The sequence below is a fragment of the Rhincodon typus genome, chromosome 35 (genome assembly GCF_021869965.1).
Source record: "Rhincodon typus isolate 14 chromosome 35, sRhiTyp1.1, whole genome shotgun sequence".
Lineage (NCBI taxonomy): Eukaryota > Metazoa > Chordata > Chondrichthyes > Orectolobiformes > Rhincodontidae > Rhincodon > Rhincodon typus.
Genome location: NC_063366.1, coordinates 13,257,892 through 13,274,842, shown reverse-complemented (window position 1 = coordinate 13,274,842; position 16,951 = coordinate 13,257,892). Strand labels below are relative to the sequence as shown.

At 50.5% G+C, this 16,951-nt stretch overlaps 1 protein-coding gene across 2 annotated transcripts in view; it reads left to right on the top strand.

The window, feature by feature from the left end:
* The first annotated feature begins 525 nt into the window (after window positions 1-525).
* Window positions 526-16,951, top strand: part of dhx16 (DEAH (Asp-Glu-Ala-His) box polypeptide 16) — a 34,527-nt gene continuing 18,101 nt past the window's right edge. The window contains exons 1-12 of one of the 2 annotated variants that reach the window (XM_048616986.1): window positions 526-769; window positions 2,210-2,421; window positions 4,277-4,445; window positions 5,144-5,200; window positions 6,706-6,960; window positions 7,402-7,623; window positions 9,472-9,660; window positions 10,839-10,949; window positions 11,590-11,705; window positions 12,080-12,290; window positions 13,411-13,509; window positions 13,866-14,018. In XM_048616986.1, coding sequence (XP_048472943.1) covers window positions 572-769; window positions 2,210-2,421; window positions 4,277-4,445; window positions 5,144-5,200; window positions 6,706-6,960; window positions 7,402-7,623; window positions 9,472-9,660; window positions 10,839-10,949; window positions 11,590-11,705; window positions 12,080-12,290; window positions 13,411-13,509; window positions 13,866-14,018 — 1,992 coding nt within the window. In that variant the 5' untranslated portion in view covers window positions 526-571. The remainder of the gene's footprint in view (window positions 770-2,209; window positions 2,422-4,276; window positions 4,446-5,143; window positions 5,201-6,705; window positions 6,961-7,401; window positions 7,624-9,471; window positions 9,661-10,838; window positions 10,950-11,589; window positions 11,706-12,079; window positions 12,291-13,410; window positions 13,510-13,865; window positions 14,019-16,951) is intronic. The other variant, XM_048616987.1, reaches the window with a different exon arrangement.

Genomic DNA, 16,951 nt, shown 5'->3' with positions numbered 1-16,951 from the left:
AGGTTCCCCATTTAACCCTGGTCCCCATTAAACAGGTTCCCCATTTAACCCTGGTCCCCATTAAACAGGTTCCCCATTTACCCCTGGTCCCCATTAAACAGGTTCCCCATTTAACCCTGGTCCCCGTTAAACAGGTTCCCCATTTACCCTGTGTCTACATTAACCATATTCTCCATTTACCTCTTGTCCCCATTAACATTGACCCCTTTTACCCTGGGTCCCGATTAAGCAGGTTCACACTTTACCCGGGTCTATATTAACCAAGTTCTGCAATGACCCCTCATCCCCATTAACCAGCTTCACATCTACCCAAGGTTCCCCATTAACTGGTTCCCCAGTCATCCACGTTGCCATTAGCAGGGTTCCCCAATTACTCCTGGTCCACATTACGCAGATTTCTGTTAACCCCGGGTCCTCAGTAGCCCAGAGACACCATTTAAACCCCAGGGTCTGCTCCAACTATACGCGCCCTATCCGTTTGCCCACTGATTTGTCCCTCCCCAATTCCTGACGGCGTTTTTGTTTTATTTTTGAAAAAGCTTACCTGCTCGCTGTTTGCAGAGATACCACCATGACCTCGCTGGAGAAGTGGGTGAATGACCAGCTTCACCAGCTGCTGGGGCTGAGCGATAAGTATGTGGCACAGTTCCTGATTGGCACTGCCCAGCGCAGCGACAGCGTGGCAGACTTCATCCGGCGCCTGGAGGAGACGGGAACCATTGACATCACACAGGGAGTCCGACGCTTTGCAGATGAGCTCTGGACAAAGGTGGGTGCTGTGTGGGGTACAGTGGGAGGATAGTGCTGGTGAGTAACAGATACTCTGACTGGACAGGGTGGGTGGAGTTCAAGACTAGGTTGTGGCATGCGCAGGGTGATGGGAGTTGCAGGCCGTTGGGCTCCCCGGTTTGGCTTGTCATCCTTCGCAGCTTGCTGTGCTCCTAGGCTGCACCCCCTCCCTCGGACAGTGTTTGGTGAACAGTGCTTTTTGGAGGATCATGTGTTCTGTTTTATCGATTTATTGCTGAGCTGAAATTTTCAGTATTAATTTATGGAACGTGGGTGTCACCCAAGGCTTGGATCAGCACTTGCTACCTATCCCTAATTTCCTGAAGCTTATGGTAGTCCACATCCTTGAACCGCTGCAATCTGTGTGATGTAGGAACAGCCACCGTGCTGTCACAGACAGAGTTCCAGGGTTTTTAACCGAGAGTCATAGAGTCGTACAGCATGGAAATAGGCCCAACTCATCCATGCCGACCAGGTTTCCCAAACCAAACCAACCCAGTCCCATTTTCCTGCATTTGGCCCATATTCCTGTAAACCCTTCTTATCCATATACCTGTCCAAATGTCCTTTAAATTGTAATTGTACTCACCTCTACCACATCCTGTGGCAGCTCGTTCTGTACACACACCATCCTCTGGGTGAAAAAAATTGCCCCTTGGGTCTCTTTTAAATCTTTCCCCTCTCACCTTAAACCAATGCCCTCTAGTTTTGGGCTCCCCTACCCTGGGGATAAGACCTTGCCTATTCACCCTATCTGTGGCCCTTATGATTTTAAAAACTTCTGTAAGGTCACCAATCAGCCTCCACACTCCAGGGAAAATAGCCCCAACCTATCCAGCCTCTCTTTATAACTCAAACCTTCCAGTCTCGGTAACATCCTTGTAAATCTTTTCTGCACTATTTCCAGTTTAATAGCACCCATCCTATAGCAGGGTGACCAGAATTGCACGCAGTGTTCCAAGTGTGGCCTTGCCAATATCTTTTACAGCTGCAACGTGACCTGCCAATTCCTGCAGTCAGTGCTCTGACTGATGAAGGCAAGTGTGCCAATCACCACCTTCACCATCCTGTCTACCTGTGAGCCAACTTTCAAGGAACTATGTGCCTGCACCCCTAGGTCTCTCTCTGTTCTACAGTACCCACCAGGGCCCAGCCGTTAACTGTGTAAGTCCTGCCCTAGTTGGTCTTATGCAAAATGCACCTCACATTTATCTAAATTAAACTCCATCTGCCATTCCTCGGCCCATCAGCCCAGTAACAGGGTGTAGCTCCAAGTCAGGATAGCAAGTGGCATGGAGGGGAACTTGCAGGGGGTGGTGTTCCCACATACCTGCTGCCCTTGACTTTCTAGGCGATAGACACTACAGGTTTGGAAAGGTGATGTGCAGGGACCTGACTTTGCCCGGCCTCCCTTGCTCAGATCCCCAGGAAAGAGAAAGTTGAGAAGGCAGCACGTGCCGTCGAGCGAGAGGCCCTCGCGTTGCAGCAGAAGAACCGGACCTACCTGTTACTGGAGGACAGTGAGGACAGCGGACCCGAGGAGAAGCAAAGCCACAACAAAAGCAAAAGAAAACGGAAACACATCCGCAAAAAGAGGGCAGCGTCTTCGGAGAGCGACTCCGATGACAAAACGTACGTTTCCCGAGTGAGTGGGGCAAAATCAGTAATCAGTAATGGGAGGAGACGGTCTGACATGGTGCCCTGTGCATGGAAGGACAGCGGACAGTCTGACCGCGGGAGACGGCCAGGGGGTTCGGTCTGACCGCGGGAGACGGCCAGGGGGTTCGGTCTGACCGCGGGAGACGGCCAGGGGGTTCGGTCTGACCGCGGGAGACGGCCGGGGGGTCGGTCTGACCGCAGGAGACGGACGGGGGGAATTGGTCTGACCGCAGGAGACTCGGGGGTGGTGGGGTCGGGTCAGTCTGACCACAGGAGATAGCCGGGGTGGGGGGCGGCGGGTTCAGTCTGACCGCATGGGGGTCGGTCTAACAGGATGGGGCTGTACAGGAACAATCTGACACTGTATTTGGGCTTGTTTTGTCTCCTTGCCCCCTTGGTGTGGCCTGGAAGCAGTCTGTGACCATACTCTGAGTCTCTTTGCGTGCGTGTGTGTGTGTGGTGTGATATGATATTTTTCCAGACAACATGGTGTAGAGCTGGATGAACACAGCAGGCCAAGCAGCGTCAGAGGAGCAGGAAAGCTGATGTTTCGGGTCTGGACCCTCCTTCAGAAAAAGATATTATTTGCCTGATTTAATTAAAATTTGTGTTGTGAATTTTGAGTTAATAACCTGTTGCTTTTCTGTGTGTCTGAAGTTATTAAGTAGCTTTTAAGTATATCTGAAGCCATGGTAATTTCTTTTAAAACCTTTTCAGAGGGCTCCTTTGGCAGCCTAACGGATATGTCTTTTTATCAGAATGTTTTGCAACTCTGCGAGATAGACCTCTGAGGTCTGAAAGAAATTTCTATCGAGTTATTTCTTGGGTAGTTTCTAGTCAACCAGAGCTGGTGGGCTCAAACCCGGGCCTCCCGGCTCAGAGCTGGGGACATTGCCACTGTATCTAACAATTGATTTGAAAGAAAGGTGCCACTGAGCTTTGGAGAGGCAACCACGGATTGGAGGGGAGACTTTTCTGTTTCAATTTTACTTTGTTTCTGCATTATGTAAAGTCCTTGCTTAGAGATCTATAAATAGAGCAGTGTTTGAGAAGGGGAGAACATGGTGAGACTCAAATACCTTCAAGTAAAGAGTTAATGGTAGTTCTGGCTAAAAACTGAAAGGGCCGCGGATGCTGTACATCAGAGGCCAAAACAGAAATTGCGGGAAAAGCTCAGCATCTGTGGAGAGAAATCAAAGGTTAACATTTCGGGTCGAAAGACCCTTCCTTGGAACGTTCTAGACTGGAAGTGTTGGGATAAAACCCTGAAGAGGAATTGATGCTGAGTTTGTTTAAGCTTGGGTGGATAACAGCTCCAGGAATACGCTGTCAAGATTCCAGTCTAGGAGTTAAAACCGAACTTACTTACTTAAATCTGTTGGGGTGTTAAAGGGATCCTGTTATGAGTACTGTCCAAGTGTTGCTGTTGTGTAATGTACATGGGATTTCTTTTTTAAAAAGCTTGTAAAGCAGTGTTTTTGACTTAATGGGATTATACTTTTTTTTGTGTGTTTGAAACTCTTTGAGCTTGTGTTTTGAGTAAATGTTCTGTTTTACCTTCCATTTTTTGGCTTAATAATCTTTCGTTTCATTGTTAGTGCAAAATGTTAATGTAATCTGTCTCAGTGAGAAACTGCCCTTGTTATAACTAAACCAAAATCTGATCTAATGAGCTAGAATTCAGCCTGAGATTCGACTTGTCTGGTAGTAACATCAGCGGAGGATCATTGCAAGAGGGGCAGCAGGACTTAGAGGGGACAGTCAGCCTGTAGCCTGGTATATCGGGGTGAAATGAATCCTACTGATCAGCCTGTATCTTTGATGTCAGGGCCAGAAACCCGTCGCCGCAGAAACTGTCAGGATCTGAAGAAGAAGAATGGGAGAAGGAGGAGAAGGATCGCTTGAAAGATCTGGAGGAGCGAGATGCTTTCGCCGAGCGTATCAAGCAACGGGACAAGGACAGGACCCGAAATATCCTGGAGCGCTCTGATAAGAAGGTAGGGGCATGTTTGGAGAAACGTGGGAACAGGAGTGTAGGCCATTCAGTCCGCGGAGGCAAGTGTTCAATCAGACCGTGGCTGGGTGTTATCCCCCTTCAATCCACCTGTATAACTGCAGCTAGAATACTGTCTTAATGAGAGGGAGGGTTAAGATACTGCCCGACAAAACCCGAGGGTAAAATTGTCTCATCGTCCCCTGTCTGAACCTTGCCACTTCCCCTCGATTAGATTCAAGTCTCTAACGCTTCTTCAATTCATTCGTGACATGTGGACGTTGCTGGCCAGGCCAGTATTTGTTGCCCATTCCTAATTGCCTAGAGGGTAGCTGAGAGTCAACTGCATTGCTCTGGTGTCACGTAGGCCAGGCAGGGTAAGGAGAGCAGATTTCCCTCCCTAAAGGACATCAGTGGACTCATTCCCAAATACTGTCTTGTAAATCACATTAATCCATGTTTATGTAAGAGATTAATAGATACCCAGGAGTGATTTATGGACTGGAATCTAATCAAAGGGTTCAGATGGTTTACGTATAGAATAATTAATACCTCGGTGAGTTACAGATTGGAATCTAATCGAGGGGTTTAGATGGTTAAAGGCTACACTCTAGGGTATAGGTTGTGGAATAGGCTATCTGTGAACAAATGTGGAAAGCATGTGATATATGTTTAATGAGGGATTTTGCTGTCCTGCTCCAGGCCTACGAGGAAGCTCAGAAACGTCTGAAGATGGGGGAGGAAGATCGGCGAGCCATGGTATGATGAGGAGTGATGTTGGCTTTCAGCCAGGAGGTTGGAGAGCATCGTGTCTCTCTGCGAGGTTTGACACTGCCACTGTGCACCTTGTGTTGGTGACGGGCAGCCTACACTTTCGGTTGCTCTGTGCTCTATTTGCACAAAGGCATTTGAAAAGTCAGACTGACCCGAGACTTCCTTGACAGCTCCTGTTCCACTGGAGGTTTTGGGGCAACTTTGCAGCCATGGACCAGGTTGGGTTTTACTGAGTTGTATGATGGGCACTGCCTGTCTGCCTCTACGTTCCAGGTTCACCTGCCTTTCCAAGCTTCAGTGGAAGGTCAGTCTTGTTGGATTGGCACAGAACGGGTTCAGTGTAGAACAAACATTGCCTGAGGCACAGATCACTTTGTTTCGTTTCGAGGACAGTGTCATATTGAAGGGCCACAGGGAGATGGAAATTGCCCCTTTGAGCAGCATGAACGTGTGTTTTCTCTGTACCTGACCCATGCTGTTCCTGTCCTGGGAGTGTCTAATGTGGGTATTGTGGGTGGAGTTTTAATTTCAGTTTAAAATTGTAGAGGGACCGTTACGCTGATTCTAAACCCGTGCTGCCCCTCTTCTGGGAGTGTCTGATGGGGAGAGTGTAGCACGGTTTACTTTCAGTGTAAGAGAGTAGGTGCAGCTTTACTCTGTATCTAAACTGTGCTGTGTCTGTCCCGGGAGCGTTCGACGGGGGACAGTGTCGTAGAATCATAGAATCCCTACAGTGTGGAAACACACCATCCAGCCCATTGAGTCCGCACCGACCTTCCGAAGAGCATCCCACCTACAGCCAGTACCCAATCCTTGTAACCTTGCTTATCCACCTCGTCTGCACAACCCTGGGCACTGTGGGGCAATTTAACACGGCTAATCCACCCGACTTGCGGATCTTTGGACTGTGGGGCCCCGGAGGAAACCCGCGCAGACATGCGGGGGAATGTGCAGACAGTCTGCCTGAGGTGGGAATGGAACCGGGGTCCCTGGAGCTGTGAGTCATCAGTCCCTAACCACTGAGCAACCGTAGCCAGCCGTACCGTGTCGAGAGAGCTTTTCTCTGTGCCTATCCTGAAAATGCTTAGTGGGGACAGTACAGAATGAGCTGTCAATCCAACCCGCATTGTGAATAATCTGAGAAAGCTGTCTGTAGCCGGGGGGGGACACTGCCTGCTGGTAATATTCATTGTGAGCACTGCGCTGAATAGGGTCAGTGGCTGTCTGAAATGGAAGAAATTTCCATTCTCAAATATTAACCTCCTTTCACTGGCAAGTGCACAGATTCGTAAAGTAAATTGTAACAAGTCATGGGAAACGATAACGAAATGCAACGTTCCTTGGGCTGTCACGGAACGTATGTCTAAATGTGCGCGCGCGTGTGTGTGTGTGTGCGCGCGCGTGCGGCTGTACATAAGGCTGACCGCTGCTCAGTGTGCAGAATTCCTGATCCCAGGTACTGATGTTTCCCCCTCCCCGGCCCCTCCTAGATTCCAGAGCTGCGCAAGAAGTCCCGGCGGGATTACCTGGGCAAGCGAGAGCAGGAGAAGCTGGAGGACCTGGAGGCAGAAATCCTGGACGATGAGTACCTGTTCTCCTCGACTGAGCTCAGCACCCGGGAGAAGCAGCAGCTGGAATACAAGAAGAAAGTGCGCGACCTGGCCCGGGAGTACAAAGCTGCCGGAGACCAGGAGAAGCAGGAGCAGAGCAACCGCTATTACATGCCTGAGGAGTCCCGCAGCAAGGTCTGTGCAGGTGGGCGCGGAGAGGGGTGGAGGGTGTTGGAGGGGGCTAACGCACAGGGAAGCTGCTGGGGGCAGTTCCGGGCTGTGTGTTACATAGCGTAGCTCAGGGTGCATGCTTTACACTGAGTGCACTACAGTGTCATACTGTACGAGTACATCAGATTTGTTTGTCTGGGTTATCTATGTCAGTCTCGGTGGGTGGGTGGGCAGGGGGGCTGTGGAGGGGTAGGGAGGGGAGAGACCTAAATTTTTAGCCGTCCAACCCCTGACTGCGCTGTGCTCAGCCTGTTTTGCCCGAGCTCAGTGGCTGGCAGTCATCGGTCGTTGCCTTTGCACCCTGTTTGACGGTTTTCCCCGTTCTCTGCTGGCCCTTCCAGCTCTGACCCTTTGTTCTCGTATCGCAGCTTTCATTTGTCGCCACCCTTTGTGTTTTTCAAAAAGAAAGTTCCGGATCGCTACGAGGAGCCCAAGGCGGACGACAAGCACGCCCCGCGGGACGAGCAGAGGCGTTGGGAGGAGGAGCACATGGACGCAGCACTGTTAAAATTTGGAGCCCGGGACGCCAGGGAGCGTAACCAACAGAAGGAATATGAGTTTGTGCTGGAGGAGGATGAGATGATTGACTTTGTGACGGCCGTGACCATGCAGGGAACCGTGACTAAGGTAGGCTGCTACACTGCATGGTGACACACTGGTAATAAAGTCATACAGCATGGAAACACACCCTTCGGTCCATGCTGAACATAATCTCAAACTAAACTAGTCCCACCTGCCTGCGCTTGGCCCGTATCCCTCCAAACGTTTCTTATTCATGTACTCCTCCAAATGTCTTTTAAATGTTGTAACTGTACCCACATCCACCACTTTCTCTGAAAGTTCATTCCACATGCAAACTACACTCTGTAAAACAAAAAAGTGCCCTCATGTCTTTTGTTAAATCTTTCTCCTATCACCTTAAAAATATGACCTTTAGTCTTGAACTCCCCCACCCGAGGGAAAAGACACTTCCCATTCACCTTATCCATGCCCCTCATGATTTTATAAACCTCTATAAGATTGCCCCTCAACCTCCTACGCTCAAGCAAAAAAAGGTCGTGGTCTATTTTTGTAACTCAAACCCTCCATTCCCAGCTCCATCCTGGTAAATCTCTTTTGAACACTCTCCAGCTTAACAATATCCTTCCTAGACATTACTCCAGAAGAGGCCTCATCAATGCCTTGTACAAACACAACATGATGTCCCAACTCCTATACTTGAAGGTCCGAGCAACGAGGGCAAGTGTGCTAAATGCCTTCTTGACCACCCTATCTGTATGTGATGCAAACTTCAAAGAATTATGTAGCTGAACCCCTAGGTCTCTTTGTTCTGCAACCCTACCCAAAATCCTACTTTAATTGCCTTTGTTTGTTTACTGAACTATAAGTTCAGAGGTAATAGAGTCTTACAGCGCAGAAAAGGCCCTTCAGCCCATTGACAGTACAGAATACACTGACAGTAATCACCACTAAAGGTACGCTAATCCCAATCTTCTGTACTTGTCCCATATCCTTATGTGTTATGATATTTCAAGTGCCCATCCAATTATTTTTTAAAGGTTGTAGGGTTGCTAGCCAGTGCATTCCAGATTCCCACCACCCTCTGAGTGAAGAAGTTTCTTCTCAAATCCCATCTGAATCTCTTGCCCCTTACCCTAAAATTTACCCTCCACCAAGGAGAACAGCTGCTCCCTATTCACCCTGCCCATACCCCTCTTTATCTTATACATCTCAATCATGTCCCCTCTCAGCCTTCACTGCTCTAAAGAAAACAATCCAAGCCTATCTAGTCTCTCCTTATAGTTCAAATTCTCCATCTCAGGCAACCTCCCTGGTGAACCTCCTCTGTAAACCCTCTGTGCTATCACATCCTTCCTGTAGTGAGGTGACCAGAACTGCACACAGTACTCCAGCTGTGGCCTGACCAACGCTCTGTACAACTCCAACATTACCTCCTTGCTTTTATACTCTGTGCCACGACTGATGAAAGCAAGTGTCCCATATGCCTTATTAATTATACTATTCACGTGCTCTGCCGACTTCAGGGATTTGTGAATAATTACCTCAAGATCCCTCTGTTCCTCTTAGTGCCCCAGTGTCCTGACAAGCATTAATTATAACCTCATCTTGTTCTTCTTCGAGGGGCCTAGAAACTTGGATTCACATCCCACCCTGGTTGGGAGACTTTTAATTAATTAACAGTTCTGGAATAAAATTCTCATAAATAATGATTGTAAAACTGCTGATTCTTGTACAAACACATCTGGCTCGACAAGGTTGGTGTGGAAAGGATATTTTCTGTTGTGGGAGAATCTAGAACTAGGAGTCACTGTGTTAAAATTAAAGGTCCCTTTTTATAAAACAGAAATGAGGTGAAAGTTTCTTCTCAGAGGCTTTGGGATGCTGTCCCAGGGAAACCAAAACAGTGCTGTCCCATTCCAAAGTGGCACTTACTTGCCTGTTTTTCCATGCCAGGATGAGAAGGCAGAGATGTCAGAGGCACAGAAGCAGAAGATGACCCTCCAGGAGGTGAGGAAAAGCCTGCCTGTCTTCCCCTACCGCCAGGACCTGCTGGCAGCTATTGCTGAGCACCAGATCCTCATAATCGAGGGCGAGACGGGCTCTGGCAAAACAACCCAGATCCCCCAGTATCTGTACGAGGAGGTGAGTGTCTGTTCACATTGGGAGATACTTGATGCATCGCAAAAAAGTGATGGACTACTTAGCGTAGTGCTTAACCTGTAAAGCTGGGAGTGATACAGTACAGTGTTCAACCTGTAAAGCTGGGAATGTTACAGTACAGTACTCAACCTGTAAAGCTGGGAATGATACAGTACAGTACTCAACCTGAGACAGGCAGAGGGTTACAGTCCTAGGTTTATCCTGTGAAACAGTGGTAGGTTTACCAGCATTGCTCGCTGGAGAAAGACACGAGGTCAGCAACCTTGCCTTCTTGGAAACTGGGAGTTGCTCGATCCAACAATACTGGAGTTGTTGGATGATCACATCAATCAACCTCCAGTAACTAATCTGGCACCAGCCTTGGTCATGACCTCCGTGATGGAGACTTTTGGGAAACAAAATCAACCGTTTCTACCAACTTATCGTACGTCTTATCTTAAGTTACCCCCTTTACTGTACTCAAAGAAATTTGTCAAATACTGTCCATCATTCAATACCGTCTGCTCCCCAATCCCTCATGGGAGTCCTTTTTGTATTTATAGAGTTATACAGCACAGAAACAGACCTTTCACTCATATCCTAAACTAAGCTAGCCCCATTTGCCAGCATTTGGCTGACATCCCTCTAAACCTTTCCTGTTCGTATACCGATCCAAATGCCTTTTAAATGTTGTAATTGTACCAGCCTCCACCACTTCCTCTGGCAGCTCATTCTATACACGCACCACCCCTAAGCACGACCTGAGAGAAACCCATACCAGTGACATTAAGGAATGAGATGGCCCTGAGGTTATCACAGTCATCCTTGTTATTATAAATTAATATTAATATCTGTTAAAAAGTGATGCTTTTTGCAACACATGCTCTGTCAAATGTATCCCGTTTGAATATTTCTCTCTCTCTGAAATATTGGGCTGATTACAACCTGGGGTTTTGGGCTTTAGACTCTGCCCAGTGTTCATCACTGAAATCAATGGACCATGAAATCAGACACACTCTACCCACTCAGTGCACCCCCCCCACCCCGACACACACCTCAGGTTGGTTAAAAGTGCAGCCCGTGTTATCGGCAGTTTAGTTGAGTTGCAGTGCTGTGTAGGATCTTTACCTCGTATTCACTCCCTGGTGATCTGGTGCTGAGTTTCGGCGCTGTCTCCGCAGGGCTACACGGCCGGGGGGATGAAGATCGGGTGCACGCAGCCTCGGCGTGTGGCAGCCATGAGCGTGGCAGCCCGAGTGGCACAGGAGATCGGGGTCAAGCTGGGAAATGAGGTGAGCTGTTTAGCTGTGGCACCAAGGGAGAAAGACTGAGCAAAGAACAGCGTGACGGGAGCGGTACTGACCTCTAAAGGATTAGAGAGACACCTCAGTACCTGATGGTGGTGGTTGGAGGGGTCCGGGGAGGGGGGCGGGGGGTGGGGGAGTGAGCAGGCATAATAGGAGCGGAGGCACAGTGAGCAACAATAAGATAGCAGGGTGTGTGACTGCGAGACTGAGACAGCGAAGAAGGCAAGAGAGCAGTAACAGGCAGTAGAAATGTGCAAAACAAATAACGCAAGTTGAATTTATTACTTAAGTGTGTAACCAATTTGATTTTGGTGAGCATTGAGTGCTAAGGGATATGAGCCAAAGCAAGGGATGTAGAGGTGAGGGGAAAGATGGGGACTCTCCATGTTCATGGCAAAACAGGATTCAAGAGCCTTTACGGCCGACCACAGCCCTAATTGATCAACAGTGCTGGATGGGAAATGAGTGGGAATGTTAGTAAGTGCAGAAAGCTATCTCTGGGTAAAGGAGCAGAGGGAGGGTTGTGAGAGGATATTATAGGAGTGGCCGTGAGATCAGTACTTCAGTGCGTTATGTGAGCATTAGAGGGGCTAGCCACCTGACTCCTGCACATGTAATTTCCCAGGTCGGCTACAGTATCCGGTTTGAAGACTGCACGTCAGAACGGACGGTGCTAAAGTACATGACAGATGGGATGCTGCTGAGAGAATTCCTAACAGAGCCCGACCTGGCTGGATATAGGTGAGCGAGGTTCCCACACGAGAGAGCAACTGTTACTGAGGATCGCAGAATGTTAGAACATATCGGGCATGATAGGAAGAGTTTTCTTTGGTGCGGCAAATGCCAAACGTCATGTACACGCAGCGCCGGGTCATACGTGTGTGTTCACATGATGCTGGGGCCGTGCAGCTTCTGAGTAATGGAGGGGGTGTGTGTGTGTGTTTTTGCATGGTGCTGGATAATTAAAGCGTGTTCACGCTGTGCTGGGTGCATTCGCACAGTGCTGGGTTGTGCCCATGTGCTGGGCAATTCCCAGGCATGTACTCATGGTGCAGGGTAACCTTTCCCTGCTGCATGGTCTGGGCTGACGTGTGTCTGTGTGCCTGTCTTTACAGCGTTGTGATCATTGACGAAGCGCACGAGCGCACACTTCACACTGACATTCTCTTCGGGCTGATTAAAGACATCTCCCGCTTCCGCCCTGACCTGAAGGTCCTGATCGCGAGTGCCACACTGGACACGGAAAAGTTCTCAACGTTTTTCGACGACGCACCAATCTTTCGTATTCCAGGGCGGCGATTCCCCGTTGATATTTATTACACCAAGGTATGAGGATAGGGATAGTGAGGGACGTTTCAGAAAAGGTGACACTTGGAGTCCTTTCACCAAGTTCAGAGCCCTCCATAAACCTCGTGCTTGGAGGTGGAGCTGGAACTGACATTTCCAGTTCCTTCCCTCCGTAATGCGCAGTTTAAACCGTGCCGAGTTCTGTTAAGCATGTCAGTACTCACTGGCCAAAAAAATAGCAGCACATGGGGTATGCAGCATAGTTTCTGCTTGTTAAACTGCAGGGTTAACCTGGGGTGTCCTCCTGCCTTGGCTCTTGCTAACTGGTACCTAAATTCACTGGACTTAAGACGAGGATGTCAGGGCCCTGGGATGCAAGCAGAGCAGAATCGCCAGTGACGAAGAGCTTCATTTTGGGGGAAAGACAGGAGAATCTGAGCTTGTTCTCCTTGAAGCACAGAAGCTTATGAGGAGTTGTACCCAAGGTGTTCAAAATCATGAAGGGTTTTGTTAAGGAGGTCACCTCTCACAAGCGCACACACACGCACGCCTGTCCCCCATTAGGCAGGCTGACCAGTAACCAGTGAGTTTGAGGTAAATGGCAAAGAGTGGCATATGAGAAATGCCTTAATGGGGAGTTGCTGTGGATTGAAAGACACAACCTGAGAAGTGGAACCAAATTGAATCATACTTTAGAAGAAGAGGACTGAAAACATGCAGGGGGTTGGAGAAAGAATGGGGGAAATAGGGGACTGTTTTGATGGCTCTCTCAAAGAGCCAGCACAGGGCATGATGGCTTGAATGGCCTCCAGTGCTGTAAGATTCTCGAAATAATGTCATCCATGTTGGGGCAAAGAGTTGGGGGGGGAGAAGAAAGAGTGCCGAATCTGTGGTGACTCCTTCGTAGTTTCAGTCTCAGGCTCCTGATCAGTGTGACTGACAGCAACAGATTATAGAGATTCCAGGGTGGACCCCTGGTCTGTGGTATCGCGGGGTTCGCCTCCCCTGGACTGATGCCCCCACACAAACGTAGCACGTGTGAGCCCCCGAACCACGGTGGACCCTCCCAAGCTGGAATATCCCACTGATGGGACCAGTGTGCGAACCACGAGTAAATGTTTTGCGTTGACTGACCCGTTCTCCTCTTCCCTTCCCTTAGGCCCCTGAAGCGGACTATCTGGAAGCCTGCGTGGTTTCAGTGCTGCAGATTCACGTCACTCAAGCTCCTGGCGACATTCTGGTGTTCCTCACCGGTCAGGTAAGGAGGTGATGGGATCCCCTGCAGGATCCGGTGGGAGGGCTGACCGGATTTATTCCCCTGGTGCTGGTCTGCATCTGACATTCAGCTGCGTAGTTCCCGATTCCAGGCCAAACTGAGCAAGGCTGATGCTCCGTGATGCCCTTGTGTTAATCCCAGTGCCTGGCACTCTTCTGTGTTAAGTCAAACCCGCTGACGGCGGGGGGGAAGAGGAGGGGGGGAGGGTGGAGGCTTGGTGGTGGAGGGGGGGGGGGGGGGGGGGGCGGGGGGAGGTGGGGGCGTTGCGGTGGTGCTTGCTTTGTGCTGATCCCCGTCCGCGTGTCACTCATTAACGGGTTGCCTTGCTCCTTGTACAGGAGGAAATCGAGACCACGTGCGAGATGTTGCAGGACCGATGCCGTCGACTGGGCTCCAAGATTGCCGAGCTGCTGGTTCTACCCATTTATGCCAACCTCCCCTCAGACATGCAGGCCAAGATCTTTGAGCCGACCCCGGCCGGTGCCAGGAAGGTGAGGGGGCAAGCGTTCTTTTTGTTTAAGATCTCCGATTTAAGGTGTCCCTTCTTTTTAAGGAAACTTCCTTTCGCTGCCGGCAGTGTGACTGTGTCACCGATGGCTGTGTAGGGCCAGTAGTGTTTTGTAGGTAGCCTTCTGGGACACTACAGTATAAGTAACTAGCAAAAATTATGAGATAGTAGGAACTGCAGATGCTGGAGAATCTGAGATAACAAGGTGCAGGGCTGGATGAACACAGCAGGCCAAGCAGCATCAGAGGAGCAGGAAGGCTGACATTTCGGGCCTAGACCCTTCTTCAGAAATGGGGGAGGGGAAGGGGGTTCTGAAATAAATAGGGAGAGAGTGGGAGGCGGATAGAAGATGGATAGAGGAGAAGATAGGTGGAGAGGAGACAGACAGGTCAAAGAGGTGGGGATGGAGCCAGTAAAGGTGAGTGTAGGTGGGGAGTTAGGGAGGAGATAGGTCAGTCCAGGGAGGACGGACAGGTCAAGGGGCCGGGATGAGGTTAGTAGGTAGGAGATGGGGGTGGGGCTTGAGGTGGGAGGAGCGGATAGGTGGGAGGAAGGACAGGTTAGGGAGGCGGGGACAAGCTGGACTGGTTTTGGGATGCGGTAGGGGGAGGGGAGATTTTGAAACTTGTGAAGTCCACATTGATACCATTGGGCTGCAGGGTTCCCAAGCGGAATATGAGTTGATGTTCCTGCAACCTTTGGGTGGCATCGTTGTGGCACTGCAGGAGGCCCAGGATGGACATGTTGTTTGAGGAATGGGAGGGGGAGTTGAAATGGTTCGCGACTGGGAGGTGCAGTAGTTTAGTGCGCACCGATCGTAGGTGTTCTGCAAAGTGCTCCCCAAGCCTCCACTTGGTTTCCCCGATGTAGAGGAGGCCACAACGGGAACAGCGGATGCAGTATACCACATTAGCAGATGTGCAGGTGAACATCTACTTGATGTGGAAAGTCTTCTTGGGGCCTGGGATGGGGGTGAGGGGGGAGGTGTAGGGGCAGTTGTAGCACTTCCTGCGGTTGCAGGGAAAAGTGCCGGGTGTGGTGGGGCTGGAGGGGAGTGTGGAGCAGACAAGGGAGTCACGGAGAGAGTGGTCCCTCCGGAAAGCAGATAAGGGTGGGGAGGGAAAAATGGGGTGGTGGGGTCGGATTGCAGATGGCGGAAGTGTCGGAGGATGATGCGTTGGATCCGAAGGTTGGTGGGATGGTCCGTGAGGCCGAGGGGGATTCTGCTTTGGTTGTTATTGCGGGGAGGGGGTATGAGGGATGAGTTGCGGGAAATGTGGGAGACATAGTCGAGGGCGTTCTCGACCACTGAGGGGGGGAAGTTGCGGTCCTTGAAAAACGAGGACATCTGAGATGTACGGGAGTGGAATGCCTCGTCCTGGGAGCAGATGCAGCGGAGGCGAAGGAATTGGGAATAGGGGATGGCATTTTTGCAGGAAGGTGGGTGGGAGGAGGTGTATTCTAGGTAGCTGTGGGAGTCGGTGGGCTTGAAATGGATATCGGTTTCTGGGTGGTTGCCAGAGATGGAGACAGAGAGGTCCAGGAAGGAGAGAGAGGTGTTAGAGATGGTCCAGGTGAACTTAAGGTTGGGGTGGAAGGTGTTGGTGAAGTGGATGAACTGTTCGAGCTCCTCGTGGGAGCACGAGGCGGCGCCGATACAGTCATCAATGTAACGGAGGAAGAAGTGGGGTTTAGGGCCAGTGTAAGTATGGAAGAGGGATTGTTCCACGTAACCTACAAAGAGGCAGGCATAGCTTGGGTCCATGCGGGTACCCATGGCCGCCCCCTTTGTCTGTAGGAAGTGGGAGGAATTGAAAGAGAAGTTGTTGAGGGTGAGGACGAGTTTGGCTAAGCAGATGAGGGTGTCACTGGAGGGGACTGGTTGGGCCTGCGGGACAGGAAGAAGCGGAGGGCCTTTAGGCCATCTGTATGGGGAATGCAGGTGTATAGGGACTGGACGTCCATGGTAAAGATGAGGTGTTGGGGACCGAGGAATTGGAAGTTCTGGAGGAGGTGGAGGGCCTGGGTGGTGTCACAGACGTAGGTAGGGAGTTCCTGACCAAGGGGGAGAAAATGGAGTCGAGATAGGTGGAGATAATTTTGGTGGGGCAGGAGCAGGCGGAGACAATGGGTCGACCAGGGCATTCAGGTTTGTGGATTTTGGGAAGGAGATAGAAGCGGGCGGTGCGGGGTTGGGGAACGATGAGGTTGGAGGCTGTGGGTGGGAGGTCACCTGAGGTGATGAGGGTGTAGATGGTTCGGGAGATGATGGTTTGGTGGTCGGGGGTGGGGTCGTACCTGCAAAGGACCTCTCCTGTTTTTTATTCTTCGTAGGATCCACAACCTGAACTCCCAATTCTACTCAGCTTTATTGGAAACCACCAAAGACATTTTTCCCTCCCCACCCTTATCTGCTTTCCGGAGGGACCACTCTCTCCGTAACTCCCTTGTCCGCTCCACACTCCCCTCCAGCCCCACCACACCCGGCACTTTTTCCTGCAACCGCAGGAAGTGCTACACCTGCCCCTACACCTCCCCCCTCACCCCCATCCCAGGCCCCAAGAAGACTTTCCACATCAAGCTGATGTTCACCTGCACATCTGCCAATGTGGTATACCGCATCCGCTGTTCCCGTTGTGGCCTCCTCTACATCGGGGAAACCAAGCGGAGGCTTGGGGACCGCTTTGCAGAACACCTACGCTGGGTTCACACTAAACTACTGCACCTCCCAGTCGCGAACCATTTCAACTCTCCCTCCCATTCCTCAGACGACATGTCCATCCTGGGCCTCCTGCAGCGCCACAACGATGCCACCCGAAGGTTGCAGGAACAGCAACTCATATTCCGCTTGGGAACCCTGCAGCCCAATTGTATCAATGTGGACTTCACAAGCTTCAAAATCTCCCCTCCCCCTAC